The following is a 21729-nucleotide window of genomic DNA, read 5'->3' on the forward strand; positions in this document are numbered from 1 at the left end:
AAATAAATGGCATTACAATTGCAAGAAATCCAAGAAAGGAAGACAACAAAACTCATGAGGGATTTGTGCAACTAGAGCAAACACATAACAGAAACAAGTGTGTGTAATTAAAGCACAGTCACAAAGGAAATAAAAGACAGAATAGAATCTTCCCTATAATTGCCAAGTATTAGACTAGTAAAGAACTTTTCTATTTGTTTACACGTTGACAGAATGTTTACAAATATAATCTAAACCCAGAAATTAATTAGATGTTTGTTACTGCTGCAGCAAGCAAATAAAAATTAAATAAAATTGGCACGCCAATGACTGAGCCAGGAGAAAGATGATTGACTATGCTGTACCTGTTGGGAAGACTTGAGGTGTTCTCCTAGGCTAGACTTCAGCCCAGAGAGCAGCCCTTAGATCATCAAATATTAATTAAGATAACCATAACTGTAGCTTTTTAGATTTAGACCTGTAGACCCTGAAATCTTTACTCAGGCAATACTTTATAATGCAGTACAATCGTTATGGTAATAAATGTAATCAAACACTGCTGAACTCAATGGAAACGTTCCCGCTTGCTCACTACAATCAGGGTTGCACCCTGTGGGTCTATGTGGGACTGTGCTACTACAGTGGAACTGCAGCAGAGAAGAGCTGCTAAAAGCTCTCCTTGGCCAGCTGTAATTCAGTTTTGATCCTGCTCATACACCAGGGCAGATGCACAGTTGTGAAGTCTGAGACAAGAAACCCATTCTCTTATTTACAAGAGTGGAAATCCAAAGTGGTATCAGCAGAGCAGAAGTCCACAGATTCTGGCCAAAACTTTTAATTTGAGAAATAAATAAAATCTTCAGACTGCAAAACCAATACTATATGAGAAGATCTGAATATGACATAAAAACCAGAAACCATGCTCCACTGTCACCTTAGAACACAGTCCAGCAAGGCACTTGGATATATGCTTAGCTTTAAAGCATGGAATCAACCCTACCGAACTTAAGCTTTGCTGGATATGGGATATCTTTTTCTGAGTTGTATTACTTTTCAGTGTTAGCATGCTGGCAATTTTCAGATCACAGTAACAGTTTTCCCTCTCACATCCACCAGCTTTCTTTTCACTCTTGAGCTAAACATTAACTTACACAACATAGTGACATGCATTCCAAACTCAGCCAGCTAACTTTTGCAATGGTTACTACAACAACATGGCTACACAATCTAACAGACACAATCTGAACAGCTGCAATATAGAACTGTACTAACTGCAGAGAGCCAAGCACAAATCACTTCTTTTCTTGACTGGAAAATGGCAAAATTTGTAGTGGTTTCCTGACCACACGAGCAAATTATTTTTTTTGTATACACATGAAAGGCACTAGTCCGCTATCACTTGGTAATAGCCTCCTGAATTACTGATACATTCTGATGTGGGTTAATCTGACATACAACAATTTGTTAATTGGATCTTTCTCGGACCATTCCGTTTATCTGCATCACTTGGTCTGTAACTACCATCTTTATTTATTTTAGCATACAGATAACAACTACATAGGGACTCTAAACTACGTCATGAGATTATGTGTCATCAAGGCCCTGATACAGCATCCAATAATTCTTTGGCAAACAATACATCCCTGGTCATGTGGTGGTGTCAGAGGAAATTCTGACTAATGTTATTTATAATGGTAAGCATGGCTAGACAGGTAAACCTGTCTCATAGCAGAAGATGCATATGAGTCCACCTCATGAAATGCAGCATTAGAATTCACCGTAAGTTGTCGTGAAGTGGGTCTATGTTTTAGGGAAGGCTACAGATGACAGGCCAGGCCATGTGATTTAAGGTCAGCTTTACCTTCTGAGACGGTCTCTTGCTATAACAGAACACTGGTTTTCTGGAGCATGTGATACTCAGTCTAGGCAGAATAATTCTAAATGATGTCTGAAGGATTGATGGCATTAGCAAACACAATTTCATGCATATTTGGGCTGGAGATCAGCTGCTACAGAACAAATCAGTACCCCATGTCTTCTAAAGTAGCCTGGCTCAGAAATACGAAGGTACAGTACAATTTGCTAGTCCTGGCACTGTAAACATTGATGCCCTCATCACTCTCAACTCAGCCGATCACTAGGCATTCAAAACTAGATTTTGGAATTACTCTTCTACAGTGTAAAGCCATCTGAGCTGCCTGACCGGTGCACAGAAGAGCAAATGTTTGCTTGGAGACAGCTAGTTCTCCAAGCCTAACCAACAGCAATACACAGGAAAAAAAACATTTACTCAGCCCCTCTCTCTGCTCCTTTCAGCCTTGTATCTAAGCCATCACAAGATTTTCAGCAGCAAACTGTCCTCCTGAAAGATATCAGGGAAGAGAGTAAGACTAGAGAAGGATGATCCTACAGTGGTGCAGCAGTATGCTGCATGTTCACAGCCTTTCTGCAACACAAGACTCAAAGATGAACATGAATTCCATCCTCTCAGCTTTACACTACAGCAAAAATGTCTTGAACGCCTGGAAACGGGGTCACCAGCATACTTGAGATCAAATGTGTTTCTGTCACGCTTGCCTACTGAATAAAGCATTTTAATAATGCTGTATTTGTTGCCATCCTTAGGACTGGCTAGTTTAATTACATAACTACTTAATTAAGGTGAAAAACCCTAAATGGATATCAATACTGACATTTGTAGCAAAATATAAAGCAAGTAACAAATACAGTGCTCTTTTTTCCTTAAGATTACATTGCAAGTATCCGATTCCTAAAAAAATTCACCAGCAGAACACACTCCTTAATTTATAGGAAAATAGTTTTTAAAATAGCCTTAGTTGTAAACACATTGCCTGGTGTAAACAGTATTCTGCATGTGAGATGGCTAAACATAATTATTTGTCATATATGTCAAAATAAGGAACTTTCTTAGTAAGTGCTTGTTTGATAAGGTTTTGTAGTATGGTTTCATTGACACAATAATGGGATTTTTTCAATACATAATCTTAAGTGGAAAATATTAATATATTTAAAAATGCATCGACTGTTAGTTGATAGATTTGTTTTGGTTTATAAACATTAAAAAATTTTAAAAATCTATGTATAAAGTTAACTGTGCTTCTTCAGGAACTTTATGTGATCATTCACATACAGCTTTAACATTTTTGAAGTTTAGTAACATTTGAAAATACGCTGTCTCAGTGATTTGCATTCATATGACTGCTACAATGTGGAATGTTACCCATTATTTTTAATACTCTGGGCAGATCTTGCTGTCAATTACATCCAGAGCAATTTCTTTTAACAGATTTATGCTGGTGGAAAGGATATAGAAACCTGGCTTCTGCTGGGGTTTACAAAGAAGTGTATCATGCTTCAAAACTTGCATGCAATCAAATCAAGGACCATATTCTCTTGACAGACTTGCTTTTGTCTAACTGCACTGCTTTGTGTCAGACATTCATCTTCATTAAGCTTCTGGGAATAAATAAAACATGGAGAAGAAAACACCAGCTTCTTCACTGATGAAATAAGCTTCTTCCTCCCACCAAGCAAATCAAATCATGATCATGGTGGGTTTTGTTGTCAGAAAGTCTGGATTATGTTCAGATACTACTCTCAGCTGATGACAAAACTGATAGTTACTGAGCACCCAGTTATAGTTTATTTGTTTAGTTTCTTCTAAATTTACACAATGGGCTTACAATGGCCAACGCAAAGTTTTTCTTGTGGTGTAATATTCCACAAATGTTAATTTATATTTGTGTATACAGCATTCCTCACTAATGATAAAACATATTTTTCAAGTATGTATTTCTGCATGTAATTCTCTTCTTCAGTATGCAGATAACTCTGACTTTTAGTGTGCATCATCACAAGTGATACAACATAGAACCATTTCCTCTTCTTTCTCTGCCACATTGTTCATATTCATTGAAAAGAATGGTAAATATTCAACACTGCCATCAAAAACTGTCAGTGCAGTTCCTCTATTAGCAGAGCACCTGAAGGCGGAAATGATGTCCTCAACAGTACATGCCGTGATATGTGCCTTGGACTTTCTGGTCCTGTAGTTGAGATATCTTGACTGAGCCACAAAAAGTTCTGAACTTGCCTTTCATCCTTCCATGGAAAGTAAATGTCAAAACCAAAAGAACTATAATTAATTTTCTCCCATCCTCTTGCTAACCTTGGTGGTGATGGTTGATTGTCTGCAAAAGGAGAAGGAAAACCACAACAGAATGTCCCAGAAATGGGTCATTTTAGAGTTCTGCATAAGATCCACACAGCCTCATGACTGAGCAGCAATATCCAAAGAGGAGGAAAATGCTTTGGTTGCCTCGAGCTAGCATGTTAAAAGAAAGGTATGCTTTCTTTCCACACAGGTAAAAGTGCTTGTTAGCTGATGAAGCAGGAACAACGCTCGAATTACTGATGGAAAGAAGGTAGAAATGTGAAATGCCTCCTGTCATTTACAGCACGTGTAATCGTAATCAGAAAAATTTCAGTGTCTCTCCTTGTAGTGCTTTAAAGCTCTTCTCGGCACATAGGGAAGTTGACAAAGGTGAAGACATTAAACTCTATCAATATAGAGAAACACAGGAAAATACCATAAAGAAACAACACGTAGATGCCTAATTTCCTGTCAAGTTTCCACTTATTTACATGGATCCCAAACACCTGCAAGCAAACAAAGTGTTAGTTAATTAAGCCCAAAGGAGACTTTTGGGAACAACTATTATAAACTAAAAATGAGTGTCTTTTGAATTGAGAGATCCTCAACGAAGATAAAAACGTATTCTCAGTATTTTAAAGATCAAAAAAGCAACATATGTCTTTCTGACATGCATGTAAAAGCCCAAACTAAGAATTCAGACTCTGGCCTGACTCTCAGCTGTCGCAAGATCCTTTTACAAAATACTAAATGAACCCACTTCGAAGCACCTTCACAAGTTTTTTATGTAACTGAGAAACAGACACTTAGGTGTCTTGTTTCAGTCTGTGGTGCATTTTCACTACGTGGGGCACATTTTAGTCATGCAGCAGTTATTCCTTGATTAGTATGATCTAAAGCACTGCACTGAACTACATGAACTACATGAATGTCTCTCCCTCCAGTGTTCCCCTACAGATCCTTATGCCCCAGCAGTACACCAGCACCTAATGTTTATTCTTTCAACCACTTCAGAAGAGGTGCTTTCTTTGAAGTTCTGCTCAGCTCCAGAACTAAGGGGTATTACAAGTTATAGGTAGCAAAGCAATGAAGTCCTCATGAAGGCACTTATTTTCAGCGTGTTGAGTGCCTGTGAATTATTGTTCCTTTTGCTCAAAACTTTCCACTGAGTTTTGCCGGGAGGGTCTGTGCAAATCATGGCATCCAGCAGAACAAATGAGACAATAACAGATCCTTCAAACCTAGGTGATACAGCTTCTTCTATGAAGAGACTCTTTTCAGAAAAGCATGACCGGCTAGTATAGCAGCACATCTGCATAATCCTCCCATTTTTTTCCAAAGTGCTGATTACCAATATGCATGCAGCAACATCACATACAAATGTCTACAGAACATTTGTTTGTTCTTTCACAGACATTGTGCAGCATGGCAGAACTGGGGTAAGACAAGAAGAGAACAGGCTCCCACAGCTTAAGTATCAGGTGCATTAGGAAGTTAGTGGCAGAGTGAACAGCCCTGGTCATTCTAACACTTAAGTCGTGCACAGGTGATGTGGAGTTTTATAGGACGTAGTCATGCAACAGTGTGAAATCTCCAGTGATGATCCCCTCCTCTACTGAGCCTCTGCAGGCAATGAGTGAAAGATGTTAGTACAGTGGATATTTTTATACCTTTGGGATTTGATTCTTCCCACAGAGGTTCCCTGGGAGTCAGCAGGAGCAGACCTTAAGTACCAGCAAAATTGACTTTTGAAACAGAGTTATTGTTTCACCTTAACAAGTCATGTGTTACAACTGTCTTACGCTGACTGACATTTAGCATGCCTATTCAAAGTCCTGAGGTTCACAGTCCTTACAGACTAGTCTTCATTAAGAGTTTTAGCTACAGCACTTGATTAGTCCAGGCTGGTTTTGGGAAACAAGGGCGAAGGGTGATGATGCATACCTGGGTCTTGTTCCAACATAAAGCAGAGACAGGCCTGGGGTATGTAGCTGGACACAGGAGCACAGAAGTATCATTGGATCCCACAATTTGAACACTGCCACTGAAACCAATGGGGCGGACACTGAGGTCCCTGAGGACACTGAGGCTCACTGAGGACAATGGGAGCTTTTAAACTCATGGCATTGCTAGAAGAATGATACTTGACAAGAACCAATGCTTTGGGAATAAGACGTATTTCCATTTTATCCTTCTATAATGTGTAAATACCTAGTAAGTATTTTGCAATTGGAATACATGGGGAGACACTCAGATACTTACAGTAAGTGCCACTGATCCTAGCAAAAGTGCAACTGAGTAGACCAGTCCTTTGCTGTTTATCTTAACCTGTGGGAATTAGAAGAGACCTTTAAAATGCTCAGCATATACCTGTGCTGTGCAGATCAGAAATCAATTTACTGATTTTATGGTCCGCGTTCTGTTTTGAATAGTGACTGACTTACACATTTTAAACTATGCCAATCCATGACAGATTTAACATAATGAAGAACAGGAAGATTAAGGAATCAAAATAAATGTATAAGCAATCCCACTTCTGTAAAAAAAAATAAAATCAACATTTATAATGGATTTTATGTTAAAAGAGTCTCAGGAGAGAGAGATATGCTGTTATTCTCATTTTACAGACAAAAATAGCAAGGTATAGAGAGACAGACAGGTGTGCTTGAAGCTGTGTAGTAGTAAGAAAATGACAAGAGCCATGAACAGTTACCCATGGTACTATTTTTTCTGCAATAGAGTATAATGTACTCCAGCTGACAAACAGGGAATTAATTGCAGCTTGTGGAAGGAGAACTGCTTCCTTAACTCCCTGTTCCTTGGCCAAGAAGTAACACCTTATTTAGCAACCAATAACACGCTCTGCAGGTTGTTTATTTTTTTAAATTTCATTTGCATGTTTTCTTTTTAGGATATATCTTTTTGAAATACACAAAAGAACAAATTAAAGATTTTCTAAGTATACATACAATTGATCCATAATCAATCGCCATGGTCTGCAAACCCCATGGAACGCCAAGGCCCACCAGAATGTCAAAGACATTGCTCCCTATTGTGTTGGATACTGCCATGTCACCAAGGCCTGAAGAGAAAAAAAAACACAACTCTTGGGTAAAAACAAAGTATAGGACCATTACTCTGTACTAGAGGAAACTAAAGGGGAATGATTTGCATTGATCAGAGTATCTGAGGTAGGGAGACAATTTCCATAACCTTTGCATGACTTCTGAAAAAAGTATGCAAAAATTGCTCACTCCAACTACATCTTCCTTGTGCCTTGGAGACTTTTACTGGGTGTGTGGTATCCATTCACTATCTGAGTTCAATGCCAATGAAAAAACAAGTCTTGATCTAGGTAGTCTGCAGCCACAGGGAACCTGGAGATTATCTACTGAATTTAATATGTGGCATGTGGCCTTTATCTCATGTGAACGATGAAAAGTGATCCTGAAAAAAACCCAACCTAATGGTAGTCAAAAATAATAAGCACTTCTGTAGGGCTTAATCAGCAATGATTTCACCTCAGGAACAATAAGATGCTACAGGAAAGGAAAAAAGGAGTGAATGGTTGTGAAGTCCCTAGGCATTACTCAAAATCTACTCCTAATGCCCGTCACTGGCTCACATTTCATTCCGCACCGATGTCAAGGATGTGAGGAAAGCAGAATTCTTCTCTGCCTCTGCTGATTTCCCTTAGGCACTGGCCTATTGAATCACTTTTTGCCAAGTTAGTGCTTACCTTCACTTTCAGAGGAAACAATTGTTACAGTATTTTTGCCTAATGCTAAAGAACTAATCTAAAGAAGCAGTCTGTTCATTTGAAAATGTAACATGTTTTCCTTCTGTTTTTGTAAAAAATCTGTCCACTTTAGTACTACATATGGAAAACTAATTTAGTGGGAAGGTAGTTCCATAAGAATCCTGAATACTTTTTTTACTGCTCTTTGTGAGATTTTCCTGCACACAACAAATCATACAACCTGGACAATGAAATATTTGAAATATATAATTATTTTCAATCAAGCAACATTTAACAGCCTACTCCTATCTCAGACTACAAAGGTGGGGCTTTTGAGTACTTCATTTATCACTTCAGAACCCTTGTTGTTTGCCCAATGATGTGTGCTGGAGATCTCATCATCTGGAAAAACAAAAAAGACTATGGGAATTGGAATAGTGGAAAAGAATATAATTAGGACCTTTTCTTATTCTGCTGCAGTACAGGAGATCACACTGTCAGGTTTAATGTTTTTCAACACCAGGAAGGGACATTGCTATGGGTATTTCTCAAGGGAAAAATGAAATGTAAAGAAACTTAATCACGACTTCAAGATACATGAGAAAGCCTTTGACAATTTCAGTTGGAAAGCTGATGAGGACATAGCTGACATTTACCTAAAACCCTTTCCAGTGTGGCTATTCATATATCCCCAGTGGGAAAGAGGTTTGCATTTAGATGAGAAGTATGCCTGGAGCAACATCACTTCTGTCAGATCCTCATAAACCACTTCACTTCCTTTGGTTCAAGAGGTCTTCTAGAAATCATGCAAGTTTTACATGGACAAGTGCTGGTCAGCATATATTCTTCAATGCAGTTTTTAATAGCTGATATTCCAGTTTTGTCTACTACTTTAATCTTTTTACCCTGACTGATGCATACCGTGCATGGGATATCTGAGTGTTGAATGACCTGCTAAGAATGCTAGGGTGTACCCAGTCCCAAGAAGCAAAAGAACAGAACAGGGATTACTTTTTGGTTCACTATAATTAGCAAAGTGTTCTGTCTTTTACTGAGGCCCTGAAAGAGTAAAAATAAAAGAAAAAAAAGAATAAAATTGCATTGAGAATTTGTGTGTATGAAGAAAGTAAATCACAGAGCATGTGTGTAAGATTGCAGTTATGCTTCAGCAGACACAGTACCTTGTCTTGCTACTATTAAACTGGCCATGCAGTCCGGGACGCTTGTTCCTGCAGCTAGGAAAGTAATGCCCATGATCACATCTGGTATCCCAAGGGTGTATCCAATCACAGTCACCTGAACAGTGAGGAAAACAGATTAACCTATCATATTTGGAAAGTTTCCTCATTCCAATACAGTTGTGGCATACACTTAACTTTGATTTCTGGTGTGGACCCTAACATGATTAGGCTCAGGATACTTAGCCATTTCTGCACATTAAATCATTGTGAAGTAACCGGCCTAAAACCAACCCTGTGAAAAGGAAAAGTACTTTGGGTCACATTATTCAACATCTTATCAACAAACAAAAAGTCCTTCTAACAGGACATACTGATCTTTTAAGGAGAAGCACAGACATTATCCAACCTGTGGGATCTTTTTTATTCCCAAGAATAGCAAATTTCTTGCTGGTTCTATTCTCAAAAGGACTGCAACCAATTTATATTGTAATATAGGGGCAGAGATATAAAGAACTTAGTTTATCCCAACACATGAAGAAAGAACCACTGTCTTGCATGACTTCTGATATAATCTAAAAGGGACCTGGTCTGGTTATACTGTCTCCTGAGAGTCCAGATGCAGCTTTAAAAGAGCTTAGGGAATGGCTGGCGCCTGTAGCAGAGCTCTTGGAAAGGACAGGGAACTGTATTTAGCTGGAACATCTGAAGAAGGCTGAAAAAACATCAAGAAAACAGACTGAACAGGCAGCTGAAAAGGAAATAGTCTTCTGAGAGTGAGAAGTCTGAGTCAGGGACAGGCAGCTGCTTCCCTGCTGAGACTGCTAAGGGTGGAAGTCTTTAAGGCTCTGTGTCGTTGTCATGAAAACGTTTGCCAGTCCCTTACATGAGGAAAACTGGACCCTTCACCAAAGAAAAGGTGTATTTTAGGAACTCGCTCACAGACCTTATTCTCAGGGGCTGTGACTCAGAAAGAGGAGTGGGCATGATTCTCCTGCTGCAAGTGGTAATGTGGTATTCGAGTCTGGTTGCCTCTTAAAATAAGCTGTGTTGCAGCCTCCATGAGCACATCTCTCATTTGTGAAGGGGATATCTACAAAAGGAACCAAGGTAGAGAGTGTGGCCTTTCAAAGGACATATTGTGTGAAACGAAATGAGTGGCTTTGGCACCAGTATGCCAGGCAGAATGACTGGCTGGCATGTGAACTTCTCCAACACAGTCTATGTTAAGAGGATTACTTCACAATGCAAAACTTACATAGAAAGCTGCAAAAAGTATATAGAAGACAATCTTCCACAAGAGGAAACATAAAGCAGTTCACAAATGTCTGACACATTTGAGGAAGGTAGAGATGTTCTCCACCCAAAAAAGATTTTGCAGGTAAGAAGCTCATGAATAAAAATTCTTCCATATGCATGACTAGAAAAGTGTGTGTGTGTGTACGTATATATATGAGTGTGTATATGTGAGACTATATATATTCCAGTATGAAACCAGCTGAAGATTCTTCACTGTATTTTCCTTTAAAAGGAAATACGGCCATATAAATTCTTTAGCAGCACATCCTACCAATCTTCCACTTACAGGTATATATAACTTTTTGGTTTTCCGTCTTTTACTGTAGAAAAGGTAACTTTCTATACTTCAAAAGTATGGCTAATTTTTCCACCACAGAAACTATTTGAGGACCTTTCCTATTCATGCCTCTTCTCTCACTGAAAACATAAACTTGAGAAACTGAAAGAGGGTAAGAAAGAAAATATAGGAACTTATTCAAATCGTCAAGTAAGTGTGCTCCTGAACTGACAACAATTTACAGGTCTACATCCAACATACTGCTTCTCACAGATCTAGGGCAAATGGAAACATACCTGCAATACTCTTCACTAAGAAGGATTTCCTTGCATTTTCCAGTCTACTCAAAGTGTTTTTCACCACTTCTGAGCTCAAATTTTGCCATCCATCTGCCTTTTATGCATGTTTCAGTATCAGACCCTGTAGCCAAATTTCTAAAGGTGTCTCAGCTGTCGATAGTTAAACATTTTAATTTAAACTCCTTTTTATTATTAGGATGTGGATGTCCACATTCTCTTGAAAAATCAAGCTGGCACCTTCCTGTATGGTATTGGGTCCTATACAGCAAAGGCCCAATTACCTGGGCAGAAAAGAACAGCAGAAAGCTAGAATTATAATAATTAGAGTATGAGCTGAAGAGGCTGCATTAAAATTACATGCCTTTCTTTAACAAATACACAAAAGTTCTATTATCTATTTTGAGAAGTGTACTTCACTTAGTGTGGGAAGTCCTGCTACGTGTACTTACCATCCACACCATAAAGTAGGAGAACAAGGCAATCCAGAGAGTGGATAAAACGAATGTCATCATAAAACACTTCTCCCACCGTGGTTTACTGCAGTTTGGAATGGTGCAAAAGAGCACAAATATCAACGGCCATGTCAAAATCCATTTAACTTTGTTCATTTTTCCATCTGCAGGGCAAAGAAAGGAAAGAACCAGTTCAGCTTTCCCATCCCCAGTTACACTTCTTTGAACACAACAGGTAATCCCAGAAGATCCCAGAAGGATGTTTACAAATGTGCATATCAGCTCATTTTCCAGTACACCTTTCAGCTATACTTGGTCTCATCACTCTCACCAGGTTCTGCATGCACATCCAGAATCTTATCGTTCAGCCTGCCAAAGTCTGTAAATCTTTTTTTTAAAAAAAATATCTGTAAATCCATTAAAGAATTACAATGATTTATTTAAAAACATGGCTGATTTTAAAACAAAAATTAAGTCACATTTGTTGCTCTTTCAAATACCTCTATTACTATGAATCCAAAATAAAAGAAACAACACCAAAACCAAACAACCAAACCCCTCCCCCACCATGCCTCTTAAAAAGGATGATGGAAATTCCTGTAGTGAAAATAACCTGTACCTTCTGTGCAGCAACAGAAAATACCTTTACAGAAAACAGAAGCACAGACCCAACCTATGAACGTAACAAACTTCTTTTACACACTTCACTGTGGTCACTTGGGCGGAACTTTTAAACTGGTACTTAGGAGATCTAGACTTGTTACCTCTCTCTAACCGCACACGGTACTACCTTGAGATTGTCTCTTATCCCCTATAATAAAGAAAACTGAAGACACTGACATCCCTCATATCACACAGCTCTCCAAATTCAATGGGTGAGAAATACCAGAGAACTGTCATCACTGAAGACAAGTACAGACTTTCTCATTTTTTAAAACTGTGAAGTATTGTAAATGTGCACATAAATCACATAAAGAATTATTATTTTATTATTGGGACATAGATAAATGGGACACTTGTATGTTTCATGAAGTATCCTGCAAGTAGGCTAACAAATTTGTTTATAGGCTAAACCAAAGTAGCACTACCAACAGCACGGTGGGTTTTGTTTGCGTTTTCTTTACATCGTTTTAGAACTGTGCTAGGAAGGATTTCCATCATTAACTGGTAATGATATGCATGAGTCACAATATGTCATTTTGAATAAAATGGTTGATAGCATTTAAGAAAATCATCAGGAATACCTTCCAGTTAAGTTATTTAGCTAGATTATAAAGGGCAGGTAATAATCAGTGAAAGCTCTTATCAATTTCACCAGGAATTTTCTTTCAGCAAGAATATGGGGGTTTAAGGTTAATTTAATGGGAGTTTTTGTCAGTGAATTTAATCAGATTGAAATCTGTCCTCTGGACCAGAGTGCACCAGATGCAATGAAATTAAATATTGAACATTTACAAATTAATAATACTTTTGTAATTTATGAGGCTATTTACTAATCTAATTTAACTTGGTGAGTCCAAATGCAAGTCTTTATTAATTTACTTCAGTATGTATTCTAGTACTAAATTGTCATGCTTAAGTTACAAATCAGCTCCTTAACTTGAGATTTTCTTGTGGATTTGGAGATGTCATCAACCCACCAGGAAATGTTAGATTAAGATTGGCTCTTTATTCCCATGTAGCTTGTGGCTGTAGAACTTGTAACACATAAAACTACTGAAGTCTCCTATGGTCAATTCTAATTCTAAAATTTTACATGTCACTGGGCTCTATTACAGATTTTACAGGAAAGTCCTTGTTCCTTCTGGTTGCATATACTGCTATACAGATTTTTTAAACAGTTATCTTTTCTGTTCAGAAAGTGACACTTCTTAGCTCACATCTCACTTTAAATCTGTTAACAAGGCTGTGAATATCCTATAGTAATTTATACCTCCTCCTGTTTAATTTGTTACAGTTTTGATCATTAAAAGACTCCTGGCTAGTTATTTTGCACTCTTTGTCTACCCAAGTTGCTAAGCTTGCTTCATAGTCAAACAAGTCAGCATGGCCTAGGCCAGTAATTTCTTTAGTGTGTAATTCCAAATACAGGGCGAGTGGGTGACGGTTTGACAGGAAAAAAGCATGGAGCAGATTCTGATCTGATGTGGGTATAGTCTGACTGACTTCAGTGCTGCTACACACAGGAGATTCAGTCCCATTTCCCTTTTCAATAACATGAATACAAGCAACAAAATCGCATGGAGAAAAATAGAGAATAAGTAGATGCACTCAGTCTCTTCTGGGGAATACGTATCTTGACAGGGATGTTGTCTAGATGCCCTGAATTAAACAAGTGCTTAACTGTGAGAATTCACAGTGCCTTTACCACTAGCATTGCTATTATGCTTGCTTAGTTCCACAAAAATGGAAATATTAGTGGAGTACTTGCCTTTCCCTTATCTTTGCTCAGTTTGAATAGATGCCTGTCCATTAAATTCCTGGCTCTATTAGTGGATGCTTCATCCACGCGTCATGAGTCAGAACTGTTTTTTTACACCTAGATGATTAGTGGAAATGACATTTGCATACATTACATCGCACCCAGGCTTGAGATTTAGGGAATAATAACTGCATGTAATTCTGGGTTTTGCTGGGTTAACAGAGAAGCTGACCGGCCATTTGCAGTTAGCCTGGAATAGTTCTGAACCACCATGGCCAAAGCAGCCTACCTGACACTGTGTCAGGGTCTGCTAGCTTTTATAAATGTTTATATAAAGCCTTAAGTATACCTCATCTTGGTTCTGCCTTAGGCCATATTCTTCAGCTCCTACTATGCTGGGTCATGGAACTTGTGTGGCACCCAGTGCTAAGTAAGTATTCTCTTACTCTGTAACTCAGTAGTTTTTTAAGAATTTATTAAGTAAGTTTAGCAGCAATCTCAATAAAGTGAGACTTTATTTCTTTAGGAAATGGATGACTTCACTCATTTTCCCTGGCTTAGATGACTGCACAAAGAATATACAGCTTGAAAATTTTAGTTTTATTCTTTTTAGTTCTTTTGAAATGACTTCTTGTGCTGCTCTGTTGTTTTGGTTTTGACCACCCACTCTAAAATAATAACTAAAATTATTTAGTAATAAATTTATTGAATTGGGGCATGTTTTTAGTTCATGACAAATTGTTTTATGATTTTTGCTTAGCTCCCTAGTACATCTGCAAAGAAGAACATTATCATTGTCATTTAGGCTATTATTCAATACATAGCTGTTCTGCAAAAACACAGTCCCATTACAAGACCTTAGCTCAGTTGTTTTAATAGCAGTACTGGCCACTCCTGTGGACCTTGGGTCTGAAGGCTCCTGCAGCAACCCACATAGCTGAGAAAAGTTGTGTTTTGTTTGTTGCACACCTCACCACAACTATGAAAGAATATTGCTTAAGTCTATCTGCAAAATGAGAAAGGCTTCCTGGAGTTTACTAATGATTTCTATTTTTCTAGGGTTTTTTGCTTTTAACAATGGTAAACTTAGAAGAAAAATAAGGCACGTCCAGGCTGGCCTAGGAAGATTATTGGTGCAGATTTTTTTGGTGCTCCACTTCATTATTTTTTCTTTCCTTTTTTTATCTTTTTAAATCTCTGTACCATTTTTCATTTGGGAAAAAAACATCCAACACACCAACCAACCAAACCCAACTGGGGAAAAGTGACTTTTAAACCTCTTGGCCCTCATTAGGCTATATACTTACACACACATATCATTGCCAATATTAATTCAAATCTTGACCTGGAAAGGTGTAACAGTCACATACACACCTTCACACTGGGACCTTTGTAATAACCCAGACCGCTAGTACATTTCTCTAGAAAGTGCTGTTGTTCATCAGAGTTAAGACTGATTGGAAAACTTTAATATAGGTAAATTAGCCAGTCTGAAAGCCTAATTCATTTCTGAGCATGTGCAGTATCCACAACACAACAGAAGAATATAGATTTTTGTGCCGAGTATGGTACTCAACAAAGAAACAACTGAAATAGATACAACAAACTAGATCCATTGTGATTTTTCCATCAGAATTATTTTCCACTGAAAAATGCCTTTGTTGCAAAATAAAAAAATTCGGAGAAAATGGTTTTTAATTTGTTGTTAGGAAAATTAATACAGCAGCTGCCTCTTCACCTTCTTGGAAAATCTTTATTGATTTCAGCTCTGCAACTTTCCATAGGAATTGTGGAGGCAAGAGAGACTGTGTTACTACACTAGAGACAGGCTATCTAGTGTGTAAAAGGGTATCCAAGAAGGCACAACCTTTGTCAGCCTTCCAAGTGGGCAGCTGATATATTAAAACATTCTTATTGCAATTCTCCTGCAACAGAGCTTTGGAAACTATTCTTTTTTTTCTGTGGAAAATACCAAGGTTTTACTCCTCATTCTCATCCAAAAGAAACTGTTTTCCAAACTACTGACACTTTTCTCGGAAGTTCCATTTTCCAGAATACAAGTTCCAAATTCCAGACCATGAGATCTATCCAAAACAACTCAGATTTCTATTTTCAGCCTGTGCCTTTACCACACTTTGTATATTTGGATTTATGCCTGTAATCTTCTCTTAAAACATATTTTTGGTACAGTGGGAACTGGTCTTGAGAAAAGGATTTGCTTCAGTAAGCAGAAACAAGTTTTAGTCTCAGAGTTACTACAGGTTTACACAGAACAATATTCAACAAGAATAAAACAGAACTGAGCAGAGGTCCTCCCCATACCTTGTTTGACTTGGCTGGATTTTGGCGTGGTTATTTTGTATGTTTTATCCTTACTGTTCACTTTATCAATGTTTTTTTTAAGAGAGATCTGGGATTTATAGACTTCCTCAAGTCTCTCTTTGCCCTTTCAGAATGAAGTGATGAGTTACCAAATGAAACCATTGCCCACGTTTCTTCCAATTTATCTTATGTATCCTCCTCCAAGGTCAAGCACACTCAGTGCTTTTCTACAAAAGCAGTGTGGTGCATGAGGTCCAAGCACACGAAGCAAATCAAAGTGCAGTACATGAGGACAACAGTGAGATGTGCCTCAGAAGCACACTTGTGTTCTGAAATAAAATTCTAAGTTAGGTGCGCCATTACAAAGGCAATGGCAAGAAGCTCTTCCAAAAAAAGCATTTCAGAATACTACAGTTAGGTCCTGCTCTGAACTACCTTCTTGGAAGAGCTTTTCTCTTGCATCATCAAAGTAGTTATGGAAACTAGGTCTCTTCCTAACTCAGCCATCTAAGTCATGTTTCCAAAAAAGTGCCATAAAGCTGGCCAAAAAAAAAAAGAGTCTGAGGAACAAGTACAAAGTGAAAAAAAATATCACAATAAATCTTACTTCAAATACATTAGCAGCAGGAAGTCTGATGGGTCCACTAGTGATCAAAGTATACAGGAATACTGAGAGAACACAGGGGCATTGCAGAGAAGCTGAAAGAACTCCGCATCGGTGTTTGCAGAGACAAACTATAGTGGTTTCTACATGGAACTCTTTTCTGTCTCTAGCTCGACCTTGAGGACAAACAAATCCATAGGGGATATAACAAAGAGCTACAGCATCCTGAGTGTTTAAGTGAGGTATGTGGGGTTTGCTTTGTTCACTGTGTATTCCAATAAAAGACAACATCAAATGAAGCTAACAGGAGCCAGATTCAAAGCAAGTAAAAGGAAATGGTTCTTCACACAACCGTGAAACTCCTTCCCAAAGGATGTTATGGGTGTTATATGTTTACAAAGATTCAATAAGTATTAGACAGGTTAATGAAAAAGAAATATATAAAGGATTTTTAAATATTCGGACATTACACCCAGTCTAAAAAGGTCCTTGAGCTGAAAACAGCTGAAGGCCACCTTGTCCTGTCTCATTCTTCCTCAGGCTTCTTCATGAAGTCATGGTTGCAGTCAGAATACTGGACAAGATAAACATTTGGTTTGACCAAGTATAAATGTTTTTTACATTTTTAGTAGATACCTGTTAATTCCTTTTTGCTTCTATCCTACATGTTGTCTTTGTACTTTGGATCCATACAAAAATGGGCAGGACTGCTAATCTCCTTCGTTGCCAACCCTGTTTTAGCTCTGGGTATTATTATCCTTCCTATTTTAGCTAATACCGTCATGACATATAAAGCATCCATGGTCCAATCCTGTAAGAGGAGTTCTTTATTTTTGTGAAACCTGCAGGAGCTGAGAACACTGAGAATTTTAAAGTATCCTGAACATGTGACAGTGAATGGGATTCCAGGACTCAAAGAGCTGCACAGAAGTGCTATTCTGAGTCTGGGCTCTAAAAGACTACTGAGTGATGCAAGGGCTTTTATGCATAGTTTCATTGTCAACAAATACCTGCTCAGTTTCATCCTGCTTTATTCTGATTTGTGGTGTGTTGTTTTTTTTTTAAAAAAGATTAAGACCTGTTTCCAAAGAACTGTAGAGTAATTAAACTGTAAAGTATCAAATGAGCCTTTCTCTTAGAAGACAACCATCATGGCCTGAAGGTTAGATCAAGAAAGAAATTCCTCTTTTAAAGAGGATGTTTCTCCCTGCAGAGCAACCAAAGGCAAAGGCTGGTTTGTGTGATCCCTGTATGTATTTTCCATAAAAACTACCTGTTGTTTCCTGTTTCAAGATGGGCCTTAACCATACCCTGGGGGTGAATCTTTCTGAATGTTTGACCTATGGGATCCAGGCTAGATGCTGTAGTTTAAGACTTTCCACATACAAATTTTATTCTCTATTGCTGTGCGCTAAAGCACTGCCATTACTAGAGAATAAACAAGAACAATAAGCAAAACTTACAGGTTGCAAATGATTGCTGGGAATCGCTCAGAGATGATGTAGTGTCTTAAACTTCACATACATTTATTTCTGTTTCATAAAAACTTGTTCTTGCAAAAGAATCTAGAATATGCAATTTGAGGGAGGAAAGTCAAACCCCCAAGTAGGCTAAAAAAAGGTGACTATAGAACAGCACAAAAAAAGGCTTTGGGCCAATTCACAGACATTTCTGTTGGAGCTCTTAAAATACCGGGGTGAATTTTCTGCTTAGCACACTGCAAGCAGCTGACTTGGAAAGTCCTATTGGAAAGTGAAAGCCTATTCTTCATAGAGCTCTTTACAGTACTAAAAGAATACATGAACTTCTGATCTTTAGAAAATGTATGTACGTGCCTTATTCTTGGCCTGAAAATATATCAAAAGAAAAACAGAGGGGATTCTGGGAAACTGCCTGCAAACTATCTTTTCACTAAAGCCAGTTTTAAATGTCAGGATTTTTTTAGGCTACTGATTGTGCCACAGTACTTAAACAACAACAAATCACGATGCCGGTTCTTTACATTTTCTCCAAAGTTATTAAAGTGGTACTTCTGAAAGCAAAAATAAAAGAATTCTCCCTCAGAATAGATGAGTTGAGCAATGAGAATCCAATTAATAGATAATCATCTCCAGACAACAGGAGTAGCAAAACCTGAAGATAATGATGAGCATTTTAAATAACCACTTTACCACTTTTACGCAACTCTGAGTTCATGTTGAACTTTTGCTCTATTCCACTATGAACCGTATCATCAGTTGTTCCACTTTGGCCTGTTACACCTCAATTATCTTTAAAGACTTTCTCAAAAATGCAGAAAAACTGCATTTAAAAAGGCCAATGGCGTAACTAATAACCCCCTCCTTAGTTCAAAGCATTTTGTCTGCTGTATCACACACTTAGGAAGCTCTACTCAGAAATCTACTTTTTATTCACAAAGAAGTTGTCCAAGTCGTGAACAAATCCAGATATGGTCTTCAGGTAATGTTTGCTACATGTTAAGATTTCTGCATTGTCCTGGAATGTAAGAAATGCATGATTGTACTGCCCTAATTAACACTTAAATCCAAAAAGTTGTTAAAAGCAACTCAGTTAAAAAATACTCTTTGCCAACACGTGCATTGAATCCTGCATTTTTTAAGATGGTTTGGGGAGACATTTTGGGGTTTTTAGAAGTTTTTTATTACTTTTATTATTGTTGTTATTATTAATAACTTGTTAATGTGCACAAGCATATTGCTGAATTGGATCCACTTATTTCACCATACAATAAAACCATTTTTTTCATTATTTCATTGATTATGAGGAGGCCATTTAATGGCCCTATCTTCAGTGAATCGGTTTGTTTCCATTCTTCACCCCCATGAATGTCTGTAACTGCTGACTGCAAGAAGCTCCTGTAAAAGCACAGTAACACATGAAAACATATGGTTTTATCCAGTCTTCACACAGTATGCTTCAATGTTTGTTCAGACACAAACATCTCTTCTGAAATGATAGCAACTGAAGCAATGGGATCTCTAAGAAATCAGGATCATACACAGCATAGAAAATTCTTTTTCACTGCATGTGATATTCATTTATGTCAAGTAATATTTGTGTTAAACAATAACTGTGTGACAGACAACTACTGACTACATGTTTGTGAGGAGTGATCTAATTTCTGCTGTCTAATGTCCAAAGCATTTGGGGGAGAGTCAACCTGCAATGTGCTAAAGGCACCAACATAGTAAGTTTGGTTATATATAGCCCTTCACACCAGTTTCCAGAAGGTGAATATTATTCACCAAAAGGTGAATATTATTGCATACTGCTACTCTAAGAACTTTATACACTGTCAAATATATTAAACACTTTTTTTCCCCCTAAACTTTTCTTCCTCTTCATTCAAGAAGCCTCCCCTACAGTCACTAAATTGAGTTGTTATATATTTATACACCTAACTGCCTCTGGCCTAGCAATCTCCAGCAGGTTATTAACTGTTGGCTTCAAAACTAGTAGCAGTGCAGTGCTTACTGGGTTGGTCTGACACACTTATTTATATTAACCTGCCTTACCTGCTTTCCCTTTGCCTCTGGCAAACCAGCATTTCTACCATTATTGTGTGTGATGGCTGGAAAACACTTTCCTAAGATCTGCTTTTAGCCAAGTAGCCTCCAGCCCAGTCGTACTTTATCAAATACACCCTTTGGACAGTCACATGGATCCCCCTCCTCCTCTCTCCCCACATATGTCAACTTTTCTTACAACCCAGTGTTTGGTAATTTAATTATCTTCTGTTTCCTTACTATAAACACCTGGAAAGCAAGTCTTACCTGGCAACGAAAAGGGAGTCAGACTGTCCTGTTCATTTTCCTCCTCTTGGTTCACTGCAGGGATGTTCCCATTTTCCATATTCTCGTGTCTCCTATTCTGAAGTGGTTTGCTTGAGCCATTGGCAGACTGGATTAACCGCTGACGCTGCATAGTGTCAAAGACAAAACTTCCATAGTTTGGAAAACATTGACTTTTTTAAATCTGGGGTTTGCCGTCTGCCCAGCCCCAGTCACATGAGTGGTGATGTGTCCCCATGAGGCCTTCCTTCCAGCCACAAACAAACAAATCTGCCTGTGGCCCACCTGTCTTCATCAGGCCAGTGCTGACCACCCACTTCAAAATTATTGGCAGGACTCTTTCAAGACATAATGAAGAAAGTTGTCATATCTGTTCTTCCACACCATGTTTTAATGAGCATGGTTATTCTGAAGCACTTCTCACTCAACAGTTCCCACTCAAACCAGTGACAGCACCATAATCTAGCAGTAACACTCAAGACATTGCTGTGCTATTACAGCTGGCTTATAAATGACCCATTTCCCAGGATCATCCCTACTCAGGTCCAACTCTTCTCCCGCCTTCTCATCCCCATTCCTTGAGGTAATTGTAAAGGTCCTACATATAATTTCAAAAGCAAGAATAACCCCTGTTGCCCTTGTCCAAGTATATATTTTCATGAAGCTCATAACTGCCCCTGCAGACATGTATAGACTGCTACAGTTCCAATACATAGTTCACCAATTGCAAGGATAGGTTTTAACTGTCAGTATATATACCCACTAATACACTGGAGAATGTGAGATGTAACAGTAATTTCCTACTTTTATAAAAAATAAATATTTTTAGTTTGTTAGGTGAGATAATCCAGGGTCAATAAGTGTTCTCTTTTTCATGAAAAATTGTTGAAACTTCCTAAAAAGTGCTCTGAAATACTTTGAAAATTAAAGTAACTGCACCACACACACACCCCAAAACTAGTATTAACGCACTGTAATTAAAAATAAAGAAAACTCGTATTTGAATACTTCACAAAGCTTTCGCAGTGAGAATACGTAGAGAACATAGATCCAAAATGCTGTCGTTTAGAAAATGTTTTTGCAGATGTTGAACTAGCAAGTATCAGCTCTCTGTGCACATATCCATTAAGAAATAATTTTTTCCTGATCAATGAATTGTCATCAAAGCAGAA

The 21729-nt window shown here is 38.1% G+C and overlaps 1 protein-coding gene across 1 annotated transcript in view; it reads right to left on the reverse strand.

The window, feature by feature from the left end:
- Positions 1 to 21729, reverse strand: part of LOC121091111 (ras and Rab interactor 3-like) — a 179473-nt gene that overhangs the window by 79576 nt on the left and 78168 nt on the right. The window contains exons 12-17 of the mRNA XM_040600344.1: positions 20540 to 20684; positions 11395 to 11561; positions 9074 to 9188; positions 7123 to 7235; positions 6416 to 6481; positions 4508 to 4659 (exon numbers count right to left, since the gene is read on the reverse strand). Of these exons, the coding sequence (XP_040456278.1) occupies positions 4508 to 4659; positions 6416 to 6481; positions 7123 to 7235; positions 9074 to 9188; positions 11395 to 11561; positions 20540 to 20684 (758 nt within the window). The remainder of the gene's footprint in view (positions 1 to 4507; positions 4660 to 6415; positions 6482 to 7122; positions 7236 to 9073; positions 9189 to 11394; positions 11562 to 20539; positions 20685 to 21729) is intronic.

Source organism: Falco naumanni, chromosome 7, assembly GCF_017639655.2.
Source record: "Falco naumanni isolate bFalNau1 chromosome 7, bFalNau1.pat, whole genome shotgun sequence".
Classification (NCBI taxonomy): Eukaryota; Metazoa; Chordata; class Aves; order Falconiformes; family Falconidae; genus Falco; species Falco naumanni.